Source organism: Ranitomeya variabilis, chromosome 6, assembly GCF_051348905.1.
Source record: "Ranitomeya variabilis isolate aRanVar5 chromosome 6, aRanVar5.hap1, whole genome shotgun sequence".
In the NCBI taxonomy this organism is placed as follows: domain Eukaryota; kingdom Metazoa; phylum Chordata; class Amphibia; order Anura; family Dendrobatidae; genus Ranitomeya; species Ranitomeya variabilis.
This window is the reverse complement of record NC_135237.1, coordinates 270,868,316-270,884,704: the sequence shown is the minus strand read 5'-3', so window position 1 is coordinate 270,884,704 and position 16,389 is coordinate 270,868,316. Positions and strand designations below refer to the sequence as shown.

Sequence of the window (16,389 nt, the reverse complement as noted above, 5' to 3'; positions counted from 1 at the left end):
TTTTTGCAGGACGAGTTGACGTTTTTATTGGTAACATGTTCGGGCACGGGAGATTTTTTGATCGCTTTTTATTCCGATTTTTGTGAGGCAGAATGACCAAAAACCAGCTATTCATGAATTTCTTTTGGGGGAGACGTTTATACCGTTCCGCGTTTAGTAAAATTGATAAAGCAGTTTTATTCTTCGGGTCAGTATGATTACCTCATTTATATCATTTTTTTATGTTTTGGCGCTTTTATACGATATAAACTATTTTATAGAAAAAATAATTGTTTTGGCATCGCTTTATTCTGAGGACTATAACTTTTTTATTTTTTCGCTGATGATGGTGTATGGTGGCTCGTTTTTTGCGGGAGAAGATGACGTTTTCAGCAGTACCATGGTTATTTATATCCATCTTTTTGATCGCGTGTTATTCTACTTTTTGTTTCGCGGTATGAGAATAAAGGGTTTTTTGCCTGTTTTTTTTTTTTTTTTTTTACGGTGTTCACTGAAGGTGTTAACTAGTGATATAGTTTTATAGGTGGGGTCGTTACGGACGCGGCAATACTAAATATGTGTACTTTTATTGTTTGATTTTTTTTTTTTATTTAGATAAAGAAATGTATTTATGGGAATAATATATATATTTTTTTCTTTATTTAGGATTTTTTTTTTCTTTTTTTTTTTTTTACACATGTGGAAATTTTTTTTTTTACTTTTTTAATTTGTCCCAGGGGGGGACATCACAGATCGGCAATCTGACAGTTTGCACAGCACTCTGTCAGATCGGCGATCTGACTTACAGTGCTGCAGGCTTACCAGAGCCTGGACTGCACCCGGAAGTAATCCCTGCAGGACCTGGACGCAGCCATTTTGGATCCGGGGCCTGCAGCGATAGGAGGCAAGAGACCTTTGCAGCAACGCGATCACATCGCGTTGCTCCGGGGGTCTTAGGGAAGCCCGCAGTGAGCCCCCTCCCTGCGCGATGCTTCCCTGTGCCACCGGCACACCGCGATCATGTTTGATCGTGGTGTGCCGGGGGTTAATGTGATGGGGGCGGTCCGTGACCGCTCCTGGCACATTGTGCCGGATGTCAGCTGCGATAGGCAGCTGATACCCGGCCGCGATCGGCCGCGCTCCCCCCGTGAGCATGGCCGATCGCGCTGGATGTACTATTCCGTCCTTGGGAATTAGGGCCCACCCCACATGGACGGAATAGTACGTCCAATGGCAGAAAGGGGTTAATTATTAATTTAATTATTTTCTCAATTCTGTACTGAGCACATTGTCTCTCACTGACTTTACGAAAAGCTATTTCTGTATATGTAGATCAGAGTATAAGTTAACACCATGTAGAGAGAACACGTGGTCTGTGGGACATAATCGAGACTCACAGGTGGGCACTGTCACCTCCTGTCTGCTTCTCCATCATTCTCCATGGACTTCAGACAACTCACAGAAGGAATGAACAACTGGTAGCCGTGATGACTTCTATTCCATGATAGACAGACTTTTTCCATCCCAGGAAAGATGAGGAACAAATGGACAATCTGTTCGTAACTACTTTAATTATTTTATGTTTTGCTGCAATGTGGTTTTTCTGTGAACAATCCAATAAACCACTAAATTTTTTATGAAAATATCAAGACATTTTTTCTTTAAGAGTAACGCATCTGATAAAGAGTCCTGATTAAATAAATGTGCAAAATAAGCATATTTAACAGGACTTAAAAAGCTCAGTGACTTTTAACATGGCATTTTAATAGGAAGTCACAAGTCAAACTTCTGATCTACTACATATGGCCTGATCAACTTTGCAAGTGCTATTATTTGGAAGTGGTTTTGGACATGACACCAGCAAAAAGAGCTACTGTAGATATCAATAGCGTAAAGGGAATCTGCCACAACATGTTTGCTTTTTAATCTGAGAGCAGCATAATATTCACACGTGGTCAAAATTGTTGGCATCCCTCATTTAATGACCGAAAAACCCAGAAATAACTTGAATCTGACAAAAGTAATAAATAAAAAATCTATGAAAATGAACAAATGAAAGTCAGACATTACTTTTCAACCATGCTTCCACAGAAAAAATAAAAAAATAAAACTCATTAAATAGGCCTGGACAGAAATGATGGTACCCTTAACTTAAAGGAATCTGTTGCCCCAAAATTCACCTATAAGCTAAGGCCACCGGCATTAAGGGCTTATCTACAGCATTCTGTAATGCTGTAGATAAGCCTCTGATGTAACCAGAAAGATAAGAAAAACCAGTTAGATTGTACTCACCTGGGGGGCGGTCCCGGTGAGGTCCAGTCCGATAGGCGTCGCGCTCCGGGTCCAGTGACTCCCATCTTCATACGATGACGTTCTCTTCTTTGCTTCCTGCCGCGGCTCCTGCACAGGCGTACTTTGTCTATACTGTTGAGGGCAGAGCAAAGTACTGCAGTGCGCAGGCCCCGGGCCTCTCTGATCTTTCCCGAGGCCTGTTCATAGGACATTCTTCCAGAACCTTTGTGGCTTATCAACATGAAGTTTGACAAATTCCAGTCTGGCTTTTTTATTATTTATTTTTCAACAATGGTGTCCTCCCTGTTTGTCTCCCATGAAATCCACTTTGGCTCAGACAACGACAGATGGTGCGATCTGAAACTGATGTTCCTTGAGCGTGAAGTTTACCTTTAATCTGTTTAGAAGTTTTTCTGGGCTCTTTTGTTACCATTCGTATTCTCCGTCTCTTTGATTTTTCATCAATTTTCCTCCTGCGGTCACATCCAGGGAGGTTGGCTACAGTCCCATGGATCTTAAATTTCTGAATAATATGTGCAACTGTAGTCACAGGAACATCAAGCTGCTTGGAGATGGTCTTATAACTTTTACCTTTAACATGTTTGTCTATAAATTTCTTTCTAATCTCCTGAGACAACTCTTTCCTTCGCTTCCTCTGGTCCTTGTTGAGTGTGATACACACCATGTCACCAAACAGCACCGTGAGTATCTGTAGCCCTATATACAGGCCCACTCACTGATTCCAAGATTGTAGACACCTGTGATGCTAGTTAGTGGACACATCTTGATTTAACATGTCACTTTTGTTACATTATTTTCAGGGGTACCATCATTTCTGCCCAGGCCTATTTCATGAGTTTTATTTTTTTTTTAATTCTGTGAAAGCATGGTTGAAAAGCAATGTTTGTTCATTTTCATAGATTTTTTATCTATTATTACTTTTGTCAGGTTCAAGTTATTTCTGTGACCATTGTGGTTTTTTCTGTCATTAATGAGGGGTACCAACAATTTTGACCAGATGTGTAGAACTAGAGACTCAGATTTCAGTGATATGTCACTTATTATGCTGATTGCTGTCATCTTGATACAATCACTGTTTTCTCTGTTGCAGATCTATGAATGCAGAGCACTGTATAACCTCACTGACACAAATGATTGGCAGCTTTCTGTATACTCTGTATATTGACAGAAGGCTGCTAATCAGTACTAGGGGTGTGGTTATACAGATTACGTTGACTAAGAGACACGAGACACCTAGTCCTGTACTGATAATTTCCTGCTAATAAGACACTGATTTTAATGAAACAGCATCACATAGTAAATGGCACCATTTACACCTGCTGCTCTTAGATTATGTAACAAAACAGCTGACAAATCCCCATTAAGCTAATTTTGTTTCATGGTAAAGCCAATGTATACAAGAATAAGATAATTTTGCACGATGTCAAGTCCCACATGTTGATTGGAGTGGTAAAATGAATGCTGCCAATGGACTGTAGACCAGTAGAAACGTTTTCTCTGCATTGATACCCCATATTTAATTATAGCAAAATACATAATGTCGATAGTAAAATTTGGTGGAGGAGGGATAACTGTATGGGCCATCTTCATGGATACTGCTACTCCCATTACTTCCATTGAATGCTAATGCTGATACTAAAACATGCAGAGATATTTTAGACAATTGCATTTTTCCAACTTTATGAAAATGTTTTTGAAAATAACATTTTCAGTTTAAAGAGGTTGCTCACTACTTTTTGAATGATGACCAATCATTATGATACCCGCCACCCACGCCAATCAGCTGTTAAACAGCAAAAATTTTAATTTAGACCCAAATTTTTTTATTTTCACAAGGGTAACATGAGAAAATGGACCCCAAAATTTGCGTTGATACTTCATATGTGGGGGGAAAACTACTGTTTGTGCACAATGCAGGGCTCAGAAGGGAAAGCGCACGATTTGACTTTTTGAACGCAAAATTGTCTGCAATCGAGAGCGGACACCATGTCACGTTTGGAGAGCCCATGATGTGCCTAAACAGTAAAAAAAAAACACAAGTGACCCCATTTCGGAAACTAGACTCCTCAAGGAACTTAACTAGATGTGTGGTGAGCACCTAGAACCACCAGGTGTTTCACAGAAATTTATAACGCTGAGGCATGAAAATAAAAAAATCACGGTTTTTCCACAAAAATGTTCTTTTAGCCCAATTTTTTTTATTTCACATGAGTAAAAGGAGAAAATGGCCTGTAAAAAATCTGTTGTGCAATATCTCCTGAGTACGTCAATACCCCATATGTGGAAGAAAACCACTGTTTGGGCATACAGCAGGGTTCGGAAGGGAAGGAGCGCCATTTGACCTTTTGAATGCAAAACATGCTGAAATTATTAGCAGACACCATGTCTCATTTGAAGAGCCCCTGATATGCCTGAACAATGGAAAAATCCCCACAAGGAGTCATTTTAGAAACTAGACCCCTCAAGGAATTTATCTAGATGTGTGATGAGCACCCCCAGGTTCTTCACAGAAATGTATTACATTGGGCGTGAAAATATAAAAAAACATCGTTTCCACAAAAATGCTCTTTTAGCCCCAAATGTTTTATCTTCACCAGGGTAACAGGAGAAAATGGACCCAAAAATTTGTGTGTAATTTCTCCTGAGTACATCGATACTTCATATGTTGGGAAAAACTACATTGGAGGCACAGTACAGAGCTCAGAAGGGAAGAAGTGCCATATTGGACTTCAGATTTTGCTGGAAAGGTTTGAGGTTGCCATGTCACGTTGACAGAGCCCCTGAGGTGACCTCATTTTACAAACTACATCCCACAATGCATTAATCTAGGTATGCAGTGATCATATTGACACCATATGTGCCTCACAGAATTTTATACCATTGGCGGTGAAGAAAGAATAATTACATTTTTACCACTGAAATGTTGTTTTAGCTCCACATTTTGAATTTTTCGAAGGGCTAATAGGAAAAAATGAACCTCGGTTTGTTGTAAAAAGTTCTGCTGAGTGCGCCAATTGGAAAATACTTTTCAGGCACAGTGCAAAGCTCAGACGGGAAGGAGCACCATATTATAGTGCAGATTTTACTGTTATGATTTGCAGGTGCCATAACCCACTGGAAGAGTCCCTGAGGTGCCAGAACAGCAGAATCCCCCGTAAGTTTCCCCATTTTACATACTAGATCTCTCATTGAATTAATTTAGGAGGTGCAGTGATCATATTGACATCAAGGGTGTGTCACAGAATTTTATACCTTTAGGCAATGAAGAAAAAATAATTCCATTTTTACCACCACAATTTTGTTTTTGCCACTCATTTTACATTTTCACAAGAGGAAATGGGTAAAAATGGTACCAAAATTTGTCCCACAATTTCTGCTGAATGTAGAAATACCCTATATATGACTGCACAGTACTGTTTAGCCATATCGCTAGGCTCGAGAGGGATGGAGTGCTATTTGCCTCATGGAGTGAAGATTTTTTCTAGAATAGTTATGTGGACTCCGTCTACAGAAACCCTAAGTCCGGCGTCACACTACCATAGAATACGGGCGAGTGCTATGAGAGAAAACATTGCATAGCACTCGGACCAGTGTTAATCTACGGGACAGGACAGGTTAGAATAGAATAGATAGAATAGATATATACACATAGAATACATAGCTATATAGATGTCAGTGACACACACACACACATATACTGTATATATATACAGTGGGGCAAAAAAGTATTTAGTCAGTCAGCAATAGTGCAAGTTCCACCACTTAAAAAGATGAGAGGCGTCTGTAATTTACATCATAGGTAGACCTCAACTATGGGAGACAAACTGAGAAAAAAAATCCAGAAAATCACATTGTCTGTTTTTTTAACATTTACCGTATTTTCCGGCGTATAAGACGACTGGGCGTATAAGACGACCCCCCAACTTTACCAGTTAAAATATAAAATCTTCTTAAAAGTCGGGGGTCTTCTTATACACCCTATGTCGTCTTATAGGGCCGGTGAATATGTGCCTTTTGGGGGGGGGGGGAGTGATCCTGATGACGAGGGGGCGTCTCACAGGAAAGTGAGTATCCCCCATTACCTTATCGTAGCGGTGCAGCGTGAGGGTCTCAGTGCTGGGAGTGGCGGCGGCGGCTGCTGTGCTCTGGTGCGGCGGCTGCTGTGCTCTGGTGCGGCGGCTGCTGTGCTCTGGTGCGGCGGCTCCTCTTCTGTGTGGGGCCTCTGTGCTGTGCGGTGGCGGTGGCGGCGGCATATCTTTATCCAGTTGGGGCTCCTCCGGCATCTCCTTAGCCCTGGAGGCCCCGCCGCAACTCCATGAGTGCAATGCAGCGGCCATTTTCCCGGAGGCAGCTCAATAGGTGCGATGCGGTGGCCTCCGGGAAAATGGCCGCTGCTCAGATTCAGATCTCGTCCCGAAATCTCGGGACACGAGATCTGAATCTGAGCAGCGGCCATTTTCCCGGAGGCCACCACATTGCACCGATGGAGTTGCGGCGGGGCCTCCAGGGCTAAGGAGATGCCGGAGGAGCCCCAACTGGATAAAGATACGCCGCTGCCGCCGCCACCTCACAGCACAGAGGCCCCACACAGAAGAGGAGCCGCCGCACCAGAACACAGCAGCTGCCGCCGCTCCCAGCACTGACACCCCCACGCTGCACCGCTAGGATAAGGTAATGGGGATTACTCACTTTCCTGTGAGACGCCCCCTCGTCATCAGGATCACTCCCCCTCCCCACCCACCATATACACCGGCGTACAAGTCGATTCCCGGCGTATAAGACGACCCCCGACTTTTAAGAAGATTTTCGGGGGTTAAAAAGTCGTCTTATACGCCGGAAAATACGGTAATTTGCATATTATGGTGGAAAATAAGTATTTGGTCAGAAACAAAATTTCATCTCAATACTTTGTAAAATATCCTTTGTTGGCAATGACAGAGGTCAAACGTTTTCTGTAAGTCTTCACAAGGTTGCCACACACTGTTGTTGGTATGTTGGCCCATTCCTCCATGCAGATCTCCTCTAGAGCAGTGATGTTTTTGGCTTTTCGCTTGGCAACACGGACTTTCAACTCCCTCCAAAGGTTTTCTATAGGGTTGAGATCTGGAGACTGGCTAGGCCACTCCAGGACCTTGAAATGCTTCTTACGAAGCCACTCCTTCGTTGCCCTGGCGGTGTGCTTTGGATCATTGTCATGTTGAAAGACCCAGCCACGTTTCATCTTCAATGCCCTTGCTGATGGAAGGAGGTTTGCACTCAAAATCTCACGATACATGGCCCCATTCATTCTTTCATGTACCCGGATCAGTCGTCCTGGCCCCTTTGCAGAGAAACAGCCCCAAAGCATGATGTTTCCACCACCATGCTTTACAGTAGGTATGGTGTTTGATGGATGCAACTCAGTATTCTTTTTCCTCCAAACACGACAAGTTGTGTTTCTACCAAACAGTTCCAGTTTGGTTTCATCAGACCATAGGACATTCTCCCAAAACTCCTCTGGATCATCCAAATGCTCTCTAGCAAACTTCAGACGGGCCCGGACATGTACTGGCTTAAGCAGTGGGACACGTCTGGCACTGCAGGATCTGAGTCCATGGTGGCGTAGTGTGTTACTTATGGCAGGCCTTGTTACATTGGTCCCAGCTCTCTGCAGTTCATTCACTAGGTCCCCCCGCGTGGTTCTGGGATTTTTGCTCACCGTTCTTGTGATGATTCTGACCCCACGGGGTGGGATTTTGCGTGGAGCCCCAGATCGAGGGAGATTATCAGTGGTCTTGTATGTCTTCCATTTTCTAATTATTGCTCCCACTGTTGATTTCTTCACTCCAAGCTGGTTGGCTATTGCAGATTCAGTCTTCCCAGCCTGGTGCAGGTCTACAATTTTGTTTCTGGTGTCCTTTGACAGCTCTTTGGTCTTCACCATACTGGAGTTTGGAGTCAGACTGTTTGAGGGTGTGCACAGGTGTCTTTTTATACTGATAACAAGTTTAAACAGGTGCCATTACTACAGGTAATGAGGGGAGGAAAGAGGAGACTCTTAAAGAAGAAGTTACAGGTCTGTGAGAGCCAGAAATCTTGATTGTTTGTTTCTGACCAAATACTTATTTTCCACCATAATATGCACATTAAATGTTAAAAAAAACAGACAATGTGATTTTCTGGATTTTTTTTTCTCAGTTTGTCTCCCATAGTTGAGGTCTACCTATGATGTAAATTACAAACGCCTCTCATCTTTTTAAGTGGTGGAACTTGCACTATTGCTGACTGACTAAATACTTTTTTGCCCCACTGTATATATATATTTATATATATATATATATGCATTTATATTAAATATATATATATATATATATATATATATATATATATATATATATATATATATATATATATATATATATATATATGAAAAGCCGGTAATTCATCTGCCTTGATCTGTAAAATCACTGCAGTAGATGACTGGATAGAAGAGATGGATTACATACAGTAATTACAAATAGAATAGGTAGATGTACAGATGTCAGTAACAAATACAATTAGTACAGTGTGTGTGCATCTTACTGTACATGTATTTAATAAAAATTATTTTTCTGAAAAAATGGCCTGGGCTCCCGCGCAATTTTCGTAACCAGCAGAGGGAAAGTCGACGGCTGGGGGCAGATGTTTATAGCCTGGGAAGGGGGTAATACCCATGGAGCTTCCCAGACTATTATTAGCTCACAGCTGTATAATTAGCCTCTACTGGCTAGTAAAATGGGGGACCCTAAACAAAAATGATGTAGGGTCCCCCTATAATTAATAACCAGCAAAGGCTATACAGACAGCTATGCACTGATATTAATAGCCTAGGAAGGGGCCATGGATACTGTCCCCCAGGCTAAAAACATCAGCTCTCAGCCATCCCAGAAAAGGCGCATCTCTAAGATGCGCCAATTCTGGCACTTAGCCACGCTCTTCCCACTTGCCCTGTAGCGTTGGCAAGTGGGGTGATAGTTGCGGGGGTTGATGTCACCTTTGTATTGTCAGGTGACATCAAACCCAGAGGTAAGTAATAGAGAGGCGTCAATAAGACGATGGCTGGCTGCATGATGCGTCCATACAACCTGTCATCCAGTCGACACAGAGCACCGTCTAGAAGGGACAAAGCTAACGCTAAACGCTAGTCAAGAGTGCATATACTCGTTATTCGAGATTCCCCGAGCGGGTGTCCTCCGAGTATTTTTTAGTGCTCGGAAATTTAGTTTTTATTGCCTCAGCTGAATGATTTACATCTGTTAGCCAGCATAAGTACATGTGGGGATTCCCTAGCAACCAGGCAACCCCCACATATACTTATGCTGGTTAACAGATGTAAATCATTCAGCTGCGGCAATAAAAACTAAATTTCCGAGCCCTAAAAAATACTAGGACACCCGAGCCGGGAAATCTCGAGTAACGAGTATATTCGCTCATCACTACTAAATGCGCTTCAGGGATCGTGCCTGGCTCCTTGGCATATCTTTACTTACATAATGGGAAAGCACTAATGGACACAATAGTATTATTGTCTTTGACTTGCAATGTAACTAGGATACTTTAAGGGAATACCCTATGACAGGTCTTAGATGATCTGGTCTCTGGTGCTATCTGCATTGTGGCAGCATAATCACTGAGATACACTTACTTTCATTCTATTTATTTGTGTTTTGCTGCTGTAAGTGCACTTGTATTTCAGAAATCAGCTTGTTCTTTATTTACTGGGGTCATTTGTCCTTTTGTCTTAATTTTTTGTTCATGTATATTAAAAATGATGTTTTTACAAAATGTATTTATAACCATTTAAATAAAGATTTTTTGATTTGTTTTATATATGGTCATATGGTATAGCACTCCATTTTTTGGCTTTGCTTCTTCAGTTGTTGTTTAACTGACATGACCCAATCAGCAAGAGGCACAGGGCACATGATTGATTTCACATACTATCTTCATTCTTTTTCTCATGCAAGGTAAAGCTATATGGTGGATAAGATGATGCTGTGCAACCAGAGGAAACTAGCCCACTGGCTGGCACCTGTGAACCTGCAAATTGGAATTGTCATGAGCGACAATGCCCTAAACTTTCTGTCTACCTTATGGTTAGGCAAAGTAACTCACTCTACATTCATGACCCTTGTCCTGAATATAATTGTGCAACATTTCCTTCTTAACCCCTTCACGACCTCCGCCGTACGGTTACTGTGGAGGTCGGATCCCCTACTTTGATGTGGGCTCCGACGCTGAGCCCTCCTCAAAGCCGGGACATTTCAGCTGTTTTGAAATCGTGATTTACCCGCCGCTATTAACTAGTTAAATGCCACTGTCAAATGTTGACAGCGGCATTTAACCGGCGCTTCCGGCCATCGGGCCGGAAATGAGCGCATCGCCGACCCCCGTCACATGATCGGGGGGTCAGCGATGCGTCTGCATAGTAACCATAGAGGTCCTTGAGACCTCTATGGTTGCTGATGCCGGATTGCTATGAGCGCCACCCTGTGGTCGGCGCTCACAGCAATGCAGGAATTCAGCTACATAGGAGCGATCTGATGATCACTCCCATGTAGCTGAGCCGATCGAGTTGTGCCAGCTTCTAGCCTCCCATGGAGGCTATTGAAGCATGGCAAAAGTAAAAAAAAAGTTTAAAAAAAATGAAAAAAATAAAAAAAATATATAAAAGTTTCGCCCCATTCAAAATAAAACAATTTTTTTAAAAAATCAAACCTACACATATTTGGTATCACCGCATTCAGAATTGCCTGCTCTATCAATAAAAAAAAAAAGGATTAACCTGATCGCTAAGGAGTGTAGCGAGAAAAAAATTCGAAACACCAGAATTACGTTTTTTTTTGTCGCCACGACATTGCATTAAAATGCAATAACGGGCGATCAAAACAACGTATCTACACCAAAATGGTATCATTAAAAATGTCAGCTCGGCATGCAAAAAATAAGCCCTCACCTGACCCCAGATCACGAAAAATGGAGACGCTACGGGTATTGGAAAATTGCGCAATGTTTTTTTTTTTAAACAAAGTTTGGAATTTTTTTTTACCACTTAGATAAAATGGAACCTAGACATGTTTGGTGTCTATGAACTCGTAATGACCTGAAGAATCAGAATGGCAGGTCATTTTTAGCATTTAGTGAAGCTAGCAAAAAAGCCAAACAAAAACCAAGGGTGGGATTGCACTTTTTTTGCAATTTCACCGCACTTGGAATTTTTTTCCCGTTTTCTAGTACACGACATGCTAAAACCAATAATGTTGTTCAAAAGTGCAACTTGTCCCGCAAAAAAACAAGCCCTCACATGGCCATATTGACGGAAAAGTAAAAAAGTTATGGCTCTGTGAAGGAAGGGAGTGAAAAACGAGAATGCAAAAACGAAAAAGGGCAAGGTCGTGAAGGGGTTAAAATTACTTGCTTGGCAAGGTGGTGTCTATGGCCAGAAAAGCATCAGGTCATTTCAAACAATGTTATGTGGCAAAGCACACCCTCCTGGCTTTGAAAAAAAGGAAACTGGCTGCCAGGCCGCCATATGGTTTGCAATGTTGCAACTTGCTAGACTTCAACATTACATATATTGCAGTGTTTGTATCAGTAGTATAAAGTGGTATTAGATTAAATACAGCAGACAAACTGAAGCATGAGCTCCTATAAGATCCAACATTGACAGTGCAAGAGGAACATACGTCACCTACTGAAGCTCTTCAAAAAGGGGACAAAATTTGTCAGTAGGGACTAGTGTGGAATCAACAATGTCATCCCCTTAAATTTATTTTGGAAACACTTACCAGAGTGCAAAAGAGGATGGAGGAGGAACAGCAATTTGCCCCAATTAATCACAACCCGGTGTCTGATAGTGACCCTCAAGGTCCATGTTACATGCTGCAGGATATGAAAGATGAGGAGCAGCAGCAGGTGGACATTGAAAGGAACATAAGTTTGGCACAGGCATAGTTGACAGCGATGCTGACCATGACAGCCAACTGTTGGAGCAGGGTGATGAAAATGAACCAACAGGGGCCCTCGCTAGTGGAAGCTGTATGCTGGAATGATTGTTTGATTACATGCACATTGTTAACATCAAGTATAGGGATAACTATTGGATGGCCACACTTTTACATCCTCGCAATAAAAGCAAAATGGAGGATTCTTTTCTGGCTTCCAAAAAGGAGCCCAAATTGGCTGTGTTACCTCCTCTGCAAAACATTTGGTAAATAGACACCTGCCATCGGCATGACTAACTAGCAGACCCCTCTGTGATCCCTGCCAACACAACGCATCTCTATCTGTGCCAGAGTTAGGGATATAACAAGTAGCCTGGGCAGCAGCTACAGTTTATTTGGCATGATGGCCCAGATGTTTTATCTGCTATTTCGATAACCAGATGCATTTCAGAAAACAAGGATGCACTTCAGCAAACAGAGATGCACTGTTTCAACAGTCAGGTTCAGTTGTGCTTTGACTATGTCTTTTCTCAGGCAGATACCCCAAATTCCAATCCCATGGACTTCTGGGACAACAGACTGGACCAGTTGTAAGAACTGGGCATGCTGTTATCTACAACCCCCAGTGTAAAGTCCTACTAAAAAGAGTTAATTTAAGTAAAGGTGACAGTGGAGCTTCCTAAAGATATTAACATTAACAGGATTTTTGTACAACCAGGTATAGAGACGTGATCCCTTTAAAACACCTTAAATGCAGTCTCCAATGTAAAATCTTACCTGATAGTCCAAGCGCACATATGGAATTTTCATTCTGATCAGTCTTTCAAACATTGACACCTCTAAATTAAAGTTTTTTGCCAGTTCATATACTGTAGTACTTGGACGAAGCTGAAAAAGAGATTATCATATTAAAAGGGAATCTTTCACCAAGTTATTACCAACTAATTTAAAAGCAGCATAATGTACAGAAATCCCGATTCTGGTGATTTGTCACTTACTGGTCTGTTTGCTGTAGTTTTATGATTCTGGTTACTGATGAAAATTATTTTTTACTATAGGAAACCTGTTGTCATGTAGCCCTCTAGATAAACCTCATCACTGATTCGAAGCTTGCTGTCTGTGCACAGTATACAAAAAAGGCTGTCAATCACTGGTGCGGGCAGAGTTAGGGTATGTGCACACGTTGCGGATTTACTGTGGATCCGCAGCATTTTTTTCCGTGCAGAAACGCTGCAGATCCGCAAGTGATTTACAGTACAATGTAAATCAATGAAGAAAAAATGCTGTGCTAATGGTGCAGAAAATTCAACACAGAAAAGCTGTGGATTAAAAGAAGCAGCATGTCACTTATTTTGTGTGGATCTGCAGTGTTTTGTACCCATTCCATTATAGAAATCCGCAGGGGTAAAAAACGCATGAAATCTGCACAAATTCTGCAGTAAATCCGCAGCAAATCTGCACAAAATCCGCATAAAAAAACGCGTTAAATTCGCACCTGTGTTTTCTGCCAAGAGATGCAGAATCCGCACAAAAAATTCCAGAGGCAAATCCGCAACGTGTGCACATACCCTTATACACAGCTCAACATTCAAAGAACTGTAGATCTGCAGCAGATAAAACAGTTTCATCAAAACTGCGTCAAGCAGCCCAGTAAGTGACATAACATTGGAATTAGGGTCTCTTCCAATACATCATGCTGCTCTCAGATGGAGTAGCAATAACCGAAAGACATATTCCCTTTAATATTGGTCAGTTACAAATATAAAATAAAAATCAGTTTCCAAATTTCCTTTCAAATTTTTCATAAAACTAGTATTGACAGCATAGAAAATGCAAACATTAGGTCAGGTACAGATGGTAGTATGAAAAATCAGGCCAATCACGTCTTCAATTTTCTCTGTGATTGTCTACTTGTGGTTGTCCACACTGCAGACAGGTGCAGGAGTTGCTTCTTGAATGCGTTACTCCCCTTTTTTCCAGGCAGACTATCGGTTCGTGTGGAAAATTTCCCATGTGGACTAGCAGATTGGTCTGTTGCTGCCCAGAAATGGTCCCTCATGCACACTTGTCTAAAATTAGCCCTTATATATAAATAAGACCATGCTGAGGATGGTCCCTTCCAAATCTGGATAAAGCAGACACGTTTTTCTTTGGCAGTCTATGAAATGCACCAACCCATGGCTGCTGCTTTCTATTCTGGTTAATAGATCAGGATCCTGAACTTGGTATCTACATTAGCTTAGAAATCCAAAATGAGTTTTCAGAAAAAGATTTTCTAAACCTAGACAATCCCATTTAATCTTAGGATCAGTTCAGTTCTGCTAAATTGGCTTAAATTATTATATGTGTAATTTACCTTACAATGAAACAAGGGAAGATACTCTAAAATGGATATTAAATACAGTACATCAAACAAAAACTGTGATTGCCACAATAAGTTTTGGTTGTCATATAAAGGTTCCCATATCAATTGTTTCTATTCGAAGCTTCATGTTATCCAAGAAAGCTGCAACCATGTGAGGTATTAGGGTATGTGCACACGTTGCAGATATTGCTGTGGATCCGTAGTAGATTGGCCGCTACGGATTCGCAGCAGTTTTCCCTGAGTTTACAGGACCATGTAAACCTATGGAAAACAAAATTCGCAGTGCACATGCTGCGGAAAAAAAACGAGCGGAAACGTAGCGCTGTTTATTCTGCAGCATGTCAATTCTTTGTGCAGATTCCGCATCGGTTTACACCTGCTCCATAATGGTAATCCGCAGGTGTAAAACCGCAGGTGGAATCCACACAAAAAACGCAGAAAAAACGTGGTAAATCCGCAGTAATCCGCACTGCGGATTTCCTGCGGATTTAGTAAAATCAGTGCGGAAAAATCCACACTCCTTTCCGCAACGTGTGCACATACCCTTATAGTAAAATAGCAACACAACGATTACCTATTACTTTCAATCAACTTTTCCACAACAGCTTTCTACAGGGTTAACCTGTACAACATTGACAATATTTTCGCTTATTGTAAGTGTTGCATACACTGCATGTTGTATTTTATGCAATATCACACCATGCTCTCAAAATTGACATAAAAACAGCAAAAAGATGATCACAATAAAATTGAAATATCTATCCTCAAAAATCTGAAGAATGAAAAAAAAGACACTGTGAAACGAGTCTGAATGATGAATTGTGACTATCCTTACCATTCAGGTTTTTACCCTGTGCTGTTTCTGTGGTCCTTAGGGGTCAAATCATCCAAATAAAATAGTTTTTTTAAATATATTATTAACTATACTTTCTACATGATACACAGTATGTATATATACACATATGTACCGTACATACTCATCTATACACTACATGCATACATATACCGGAATGTATTATATACATGTAAAAATATATATTAGAACATACCTGTTGATGGTCCCCAATAAGTATAAGGTGTTGACAACTGGAATTAAGGGTAGTAATGATGTGAGCCTCTAAAACTTCAGCTGCTTCTTCTACTATAACAATTTTGGGTTGAACATTTTGGAGCAACCTTCTGAACTTGGCAGCACCTAAATTTAAGGGAAATACAAGCAAAATGTTAGAGCGTATTAGTGAAAATGTAGACAATAAAAACATACATGATGGCCTATAAAAATGTACTGTAAATGGCCATCACAAATCTGAACTACGAAACCTTAAGCTATGACTATTTCACATAATTGGAATGTTCATGGATCATGCACACAATCACATGGAATTATATCTACAATTAGGGCCGGCGTTAGGGGCAGGCAGACTAGGCAGCTGCCTATGGCCCCCTCTGCACTCGGGGCCCCCAGCCAGGGGCGGACATATCGCCAATGCCACTGCTCTGGGGCTGAGAGGTGGAGGGTGGCCCCTGCAGGCAGGCCCGGTATCATGTAGCATCAGGCCCCTCTCACTCCCTCCTGCAATCCTGCCAACACCCACAGCTGGGGAGAGAGAGGCGCGCGAAGTGCAGGACTTCAAAAGGGGGGCGTGTCATACAGGGAAAGATGCTGGCCAATGAACGCTTTCCTCACCAGACTGAGGAGAGCGCTCACTGGCTGCTGTCTCTGTTCTCCTGCATGGTGTGTCCCTGGTGACTGGTAAGTACTCACCCCTA

At 41.7% G+C, this 16,389-nt stretch overlaps 1 protein-coding gene across 1 annotated transcript in view; it reads right to left on the bottom strand.

The window, feature by feature from the left end:
• Positions 1 to 16,389, bottom strand: part of LOC143782306 (NFX1-type zinc finger-containing protein 1-like) — a 390,131-nt gene that overhangs the window by 15,690 nt on the left and 358,052 nt on the right. The window contains exons 16-17 of the mRNA XM_077269621.1: positions 15,669 to 15,814; positions 13,032 to 13,142 (exon numbers count right to left, since the gene is read on the bottom strand). Of these exons, the coding sequence (XP_077125736.1) occupies positions 13,032 to 13,142; positions 15,669 to 15,814 (257 nt within the window). The remainder of the gene's footprint in view (positions 1 to 13,031; positions 13,143 to 15,668; positions 15,815 to 16,389) is intronic.